At 39.0% G+C, this 7,366-nt stretch overlaps 1 protein-coding gene across 1 annotated transcript; it reads right to left on the reverse strand.

Annotated features, from left to right (window-relative positions):
* Window positions 1-523: 523 nt before the first annotated feature.
* Window positions 524-850, reverse strand: LOC140817872 (uncharacterized). The gene has a single exon (XM_073177665.1). The coding sequence runs from the start codon at window positions 848-850 to the stop codon at window positions 524-526; it is 327 nt and encodes a 108-aa protein (XP_073033766.1).
* Window positions 851-7,366: the final 6,516 nt, after the last annotated feature.

Consider the following 7,366-nt stretch of genomic DNA (forward strand, 5'->3'; position numbering starts at 1 on the left):
GCCGCGGGTGCAGTGCCTATCTTACCACGGGTGCGGTGTTGGCTCTGGAAAATTATCGCGGGTGCACTGAAGCCTAGGACGCGTGCGCTGCGCTTACTGGAAATTTTCATTCTTCATTCAGCAAACACCACATGTGCGCTGTAAAAATTAATGCGGGTGTGGTCTTGGCTCTGTCAATCCAACGCCGGTGCGCTCAATAACGGACCGCGGGTGCGGTATGGCTACTGGAAATTTGTAATTTTCTGTCTTAAACCACCGCAGGAGCGATAATTTTTTTTTTTACAGCGCGGGTGCACACTTTGAAAATGTTTTCTCCTCTAATTGTTATTCCTGAAAAACACAATAGGTATTCATAAGATTTGGGGGCATACAAGGACACAATAAACCAAAAACACTCAAAAAAAAAATAAAAATACAAGAATAAAAGTAAACCGAAAACGAAATGCAATAAAAACAAAAATTTGGGTTGCCTCCCAAAAAGCGCATGGTTTAACGTCGTCAGCCCGACTGCCACCAGTCTACATCAAGTTGATCCACCCAAAGGAATGTTGTCAAGATGCCGTACTTCACTGCCATAATAATGCTTGATCCCTTGTCCATTTACTTTAAACGTTCTTCCGTCATTGCACTTTAGCTCAATGGCTCCATATGGTTGGACTGATTCTATTGTAAATGGCCCTGACCATCTTGATTTTTGCTTACCAGGAAATAGTTTGAGGCGTGAATTGAACAACAGTACTTGTTTTCCGGGCTCGAAATTTCTATGCAAGATATGGTTGTCGTGCCACTTCTTGGTCTTCTCCTTATAGATCTTTGCGTTCTCATAAGCCTCATTTCTGAACTCCTCCATCTCATTGAATTGCTATAGTCGCTGCTCACCAGATGCTTCAATGTCAAAGTTGAGCTTTTTCACGGCCCAAAAAGCTCTGTGTTCCAATTCCAGTGGTAAGTTACAGGCCTTACCAAAGACCAACCTATAGGGTGACATCCCAGTAGGTGTCTTGTATGCCGTTCTGTACGCCCATAAGGCATCATCCAACTTCAGTGCCCAATCCTTCCGGTTTGTCTTCACTGTTTTTTCCATATCTGCATAATCTCCCGATTGGATACTTCGGCTTGTCCATTTGCTTATGGGTGGTATGTCAGGGTCACCTTATGCTTCACATCATATTTAGACAAAAGTGAGTTAAATATTTTATTACAAAAATGTGTACCTTCATCACTAATTATGGCTCTTGGTGTGCCAAATCTTGTGAAGATGTTTCTGTGAACAAACTTAGGAACCACTCGAGCATCATTAGTATTGGTGGCAATTGCTTCCACCCATTTTGACACATAATACACAGCAAGCAAAATATATGATTGACCAAAAGAAGATGGGAATGGTCCCATGAAGTCAATACCCCAAACATCAAAAAGTTCAACTTCCAAAATATTGGTCAATGGAAACTCATGGCATCTAGAAATATTTCCAAACCTTTGGCATCGGTCACATGACTTAGCTAAGGTATAACTATCTTTGAATAGAGTAGGCCAATAAAAACCAGACTGTAATACCTTTGCTGCTGTTCTTGATGCTCCAAAATTGCCTCCATATGGTGAAGAATGGCATTGTTCAAGAATAACTTTCGCTTCTTCCTCCGCTACGCATCTTCTAATCATCTGATCAGCACATCTCTTGAAGACGTATGGATCATCCCATAGGTAAAACTTTGCATCGTGAAAGAATTTCTTCTTTTGGTGATAACTCAAATCTAGAGGGAGAGTAACACAAGACAAGAAATTAGCTATATCAGCAAACCAAGGGAGTATAGCATTTACCTCAAACAGCTGTTCATCTAGGAATGATTCTTTTATGGTTCCTTCATCTATTTTATCTTCAAGTTCAAGCCGTGACAAGTGGTCAGCCACTTGATTTTCACACCCCTTCCTATCCTTCACTTCAAAATCAAAATCTTGGAGCAATAAAACCCACCTTATCAAGCGTGGTTTTGCATCCTTCTTGGCAAATAGGTATCGAATAGCTGCATGGTCAGTGAAAACAATTACCTTTGTGTTGACCAAGTATGATAAAAGGATCGGTTAGTAGGTGATAAGTGTTTAGAAGGGGGGGTTGAATCAACACTCACTGATAATGAATTATTTTCAAATAAAGGTTTCAGTTTAATGACAAACTGACAATCGGTATCTCTCCAGTCGATAACAATCAGTTTAACTGAAAAACAGTTGCGGAAGTAAACTGACTAAAAGATAGAATAACTGATAATAACTGAAATGAAAAGCACACGATATGTTTCTGGATGTTCGGAGAATAGAATAACTCCTACGTCACCCCTTCTATCACGAAGATAGGATTTTCACTAAAAGACTTTAATCGAATACACACATTGTACTGACCCACTTCAGTTTGGACTTAACACAGCCAAACTGAAAATCTTAGTTCACAATAACCTTTACAGTGCGTGACTGAATATAACACAACTGAATCAATCTTAACAAAGATTTCAAAGTGCTAGCAAGCTCGTAAAAATAGCCTTGATTGCTACTGATAAATCTGATAAGAGTGAGCTCTTGATATCTGAATTCGAGTTGTGATTTTAGCAGATTAACAGCAAGTTTGAATAGAATAGTAGTTCGCGTGTTATTCTTCTCAGCTGCCCTCTTCACCTATTTATAGGCTTCCCTCTCAACAGTAATATTAAATAACATTTGAATATTTATATCTGTTGATTGCCACGTCGATATTCTCTGATAATCGTACACTGCAAACTGAAATGCGACGTACCACTACTAGTGGCAGTCTGTTGTACTATTTGTCGGTTTTCGTTCTCAACAGATGACGTGTACAGATGAGGGATCAGCTGCTGGGCGATAGCTGGTACGGAATACAACTGCTGATAGTTAGCTGCGCATTCAGTTGCGTAGTTCAGTTTTCTCTTGTTCAGTTATTTGCATAATAAGTTGGTTCGCAATTTGTCAAACGCCGAAACTTAGTTTTCAACAATTTCCTCCTTTATGGTGTTTGACAAAACTAAGTCAATAATAACTGAACAAATGAACTCATTGTAGATAACATAAGGTTTTGATCAATTTAACTGAAAAGATAAACTTCAAAAATACAAGAAGAACTGCTACTTAAAACTGACTGCTCTTCATCTAGAAGACTTCTTTTGTTGTTCTAGAATCTCTTTGATCTCTTCCCCCTTTTTGTCAAACGTATCCATTTTAATAGATAATCTTCAAACATCAGTTGATAGGATGTTGACAGTAGAGGATATGCTAGAGACATCAGAAAGCATTGTGGTTTGCAACAAGTCTATTTTTTTTGATACAAAAGTCTCCAGACCTTCAAATCGTTCGCTAATAGAGTATTGAGTTGCAGTGAGACTCTTAGCTAAACATCTGTTCTTTTGAATTTCTTCCACTGTGAGAGAGAGAGAGGTTACTGCAGCTTGAATTGCCTTCAGTTTCTCTGAGTTGAATACTTCAGAATGTTTTAGCTTCAGAGTGTGAGCCAGTTGAGTATGCTGAATCTTGTTGATGGCAGTAATCATCTGATTCATGTTATTCTGAAGATCCTGAATTTCTTCAAGAACTAAGTCAAAATCTGTGGATGAATGAGGAGGTGACTGTCTAGACGTTCTAGGTACCTGTTCCTTTGAAACTTGATCAAAAACCACCAAGGTCCTTTCAGATATTAACGTTTCAGCAATAGTCTGTTCTGGAAGAACTATTTCAGTGACTTCTTCTTGAACTTGAGGAGGTGAAGATTGATCCTGAGCAGCAGATGAAATATCCTGCTGAATATGAACTGGTGCTTCTGTTTGATAATCAGCTGAGACTTGTGTTGGCTCGTCAGTTGGTAAATTTTCAACAATGAGCAACTGAGCCTCCACATTGTCAGCAATTTCTCGATCTGGTGACTGAGCTGGCACATCAGTTTGATCATCGGGTTCAGCAGAGACAACATGCTCAGCGGGCTCTTTAATTAGTATAGGAGTCTGTTGAGCTGCTTGGTCAGTTGAGTGATCAACTGATTCAGAAATAGGTTCATCTGTTTGAGATTCTTGTACCACTAACTGAATGATTTCATCAATATTTGCGAGTGTCAAGTCAGATTCTGAATATATTTGATGATAAGCAGCAGAAGATTGAGGCATATCTTGGACTGGCTCTTCAGTTGTAATCGCAGCATGTTCTGGGGATGGCTCTTTATGCTTAGATGGTGATTCATCTTATGAAGTGCCTTCATGATTGATTAGTTCTTGATACATTTCCCAAAATTTTATCTGTGATTGCAGAGCAATAAGATCATTGTCCAGCTGAGTAAGCACAGCTCGATCATTGTAAGCAGTTGGACTAGTGGGAATGTAGTTGCTTTTCAATTTCTCAATCAGTTGGCCCAACTTCTTGGCTATGATTTGATCAAAGAAATAGTTCTTTCTCCCCAAAGCCTGAATTATTGTAGCAGCCTTGACCATTCTGAGAACAGTTGCCTCCAGCTTGATGAATTTATTCAGCTTTGACTTCTTTTTCAGCTGTTTAGCAAAAGTGTGCGCTTTCTGAACCTCGTCCACGCATCATAAATCTTCAGTTTTGATTCAGCAAAAGCATTGACTTTTTCCTAGATGAGGTCAATGTGAGTTTGAATGGAATTTGATGGCCTAGGCTGTTCAATCAACTTGCCCTTTCCTTTGTCATCGGAAAGAATATGTGTAATGTTCAGTCCTGAGTGAGTAGTGTCCACTCGTTCCTGAATTATGATTCCCTTGGGTCGAGCAGGAGCAACAATTGTAGGTCGTTTGATATTGATTAAGGGAGCTGCAACTTTAGTTGAGTCCTTCTTCTTATCAGCTGGAATAGCTTTCAAAAGAATAGCCTGAATAGGCTATTGAGCATCTGATGGCTTCAATCTCTCAGCTGGGATAGATGCCAACTTAGCCACTGGCTTTGTCTTCTGAGTCCTTTACTTCTTGGTAATCAACTGGATAGGTGTTTCCTCAGAATCTGATCCACTGTTGATCAGTTTTCTCTTGGTAGTCTTCAGTTGTGCCAGAGTCTTGCCCTTTTTAATTGACTTGGGAGCAGCCTTCTGAGTCCCAATCTCCTTCTTGATCTTAACAAATTGATCAGGAGAGATGTCCAGTTTGGTATTTGGTGGCTGAACATTTTTGGCATTGAAAACTTTGAATTTTGATGATCTTTCTGAATCATCAGCCACCAACCCTTTGACTTTCATCAAATATCTCAGTTGAACTGCAAATCCTTGGACTTCTTGGTGGACTGAAATATGTTCTTCAAAATGTCGAAGATAAGGTGCTTCCAGTTTAGTCTTCGTCCAGCCATGATAACAGTGATGGCTTGAAATTTCTCCAAAGTTAGAGCAACAAAAGATCCTGCCTTCGCCAATAGCCCCTTGGCTACTATATCAGCCATAACTGAACTTCATGCTTCAGTTCTTTTTTTGGATCGGAAACTTTGATTTTCCGTCCATCAGTAGATAGGAGAGTTTGCATCTCTACGACATCAGATTCTTTGACTTCAGCAAGGTGTGCTATCCCATCAGAAGGCAATAAAAACATCTCTCCAAAAGCCTCTTCAGAAATGGTCAAAAACTGATCATTGACAGTAAAAATGATGCTTCCATCATAATTGATATTTCCATTGGAGTAGAAGTCAAGAAGTTCCTTTGGATAAATCTCCTGTGAAGAATGCCCCAAAAATGTCCTCAGTCCAGCTGATTCTAGCTTCAGAAAAACATTTTTGGCATCCGCTTCTTCGACTGATAGAACTGATCCAAAGTTGATAGTCATAGCATTCAACATGTGTGCGGGAATTTGATTTGCCATTTGAACTGAATGATTTCTTGCGAAAAAGAAAGCTTGATTTTGGTTTTGCTATGAGAATTTTTATTAAGCGTAAGGAAGAAGAACTGAAATGGAGTGGGTAAAGTACTAATGTACGTGAATGTTCGAATTATTGGACACCTGTCAGTCAAGGAATTTTTGAATAAAGGACGTGTGTTCGTGTGGTAAATTCGTGTGTTGAAAACACATGGATTAAAAGGGTCCACGTTTCAACCTGTCATTTGTTGAAAGATAGCATTTAATGCTTGATAATCAGTCACGTCACTAAATTTGGAATAAAAAATGGTTAATTTGTTAACTTATGTTTTGGGTACAATATGTCACGATATCAGATTGGCGAGGAAGATCAGAATTAGAGATTAAGTTAACATTTTAAACCAATATTCCCCCTTAATAAATGCATATAAGGATTACGAGAATTTAAGCAAGACGAATTAAATAAAATCTTATGCTTAGAAAGTTAATCGTCTTCCGTAATGACTTTGTCCTTTCATCTTCCTCGACCCTATGCTATAAATAAGAGTAGCTCAGTTAGTCTTAAACATATCAGCAAATAATATTCAGCAGCTAGAATGGCAGGTGCAGGTAGCTCAAAGACTCCAGACATGGCTGAAGAATTCATGAGCTCAGCTGTGGAAAAACGAAAAGCTGAGATTGAAGATGAAGTCTTCCATAAAACCCTTCGCTTCTGGGAGGAGCTGCAAGGACTCCAGTTTCTCCAAGAGTGTGGGATGGCTACCACTCCCAGACTGATGGAACAGCTGGAGTAATATCGGGAACGCTTGAATTGTTCTAATACGGTGGACATCTTCGACGAAGACAATGTCTACCAGCTGATGCTCTACAAGGAAAGGAGGATCCTAGGGCATATAGTTGACTCCTATATCTTCCTTAAGACTTCCACCGGTGATTTAAACCGTTGGTTGAACAAGTGGAGGTCTTTTGTTCAGGAAGAGTTGTACGATGTAATTAGCACCAATTTCTTCAAGTGAATAAAATGTTTATTTCGTTTATCTTTGTCTTTTTTTTCCTGCAATAGTTAATCTCATCAGTTGATAAGTAACTGAACATAATAACTGGCAAATGATTAATTGATATATGATTAACTGACATAAGTTGAAATTCAAATGAATGAAAGACGAACTGAAAGAACAGTAAATGACAATAGAACTGACGGATGAAACAAATTAATTAACAACTGATATCAACACTAAAACTGATTAGGATAAATCAATTAATCTAAGTATATTTCGAAAGTGAGAAAACTTAGTCTCGGGCAATGGTTTGGTGAAGATATCAGCTGCTTGCTGTTCAGTTGAGACGTATTCCAGTCGGATGTCCTTCTTCAAGGCACAATCTCTGATGAAGTGATGCCTGACATCTATGTGCTTGGTCCTCGAGTGAAGAACTGAATTGTAGGTAATAGCAATCATGCTTGTATTGTCACAGAATATGGGCGACTCTTTAGCATCAACTCCATAATCTCTAAATTGTTGCTT

This window comes from Primulina eburnea, chromosome 17, assembly GCF_022965805.1.
Source record: "Primulina eburnea isolate SZY01 chromosome 17, ASM2296580v1, whole genome shotgun sequence".
Classification (NCBI taxonomy): Eukaryota; Viridiplantae; Streptophyta; class Magnoliopsida; order Lamiales; family Gesneriaceae; genus Primulina; species Primulina eburnea.

Coding starts and splice junctions, on each gene's coding strand:
- LOC140817872 (XM_073177665.1), bottom strand. CDS start 850: ATGGAGGAGTTCAGAAATGAGGCTTATGAGAACGCAAAGATCTATAAG.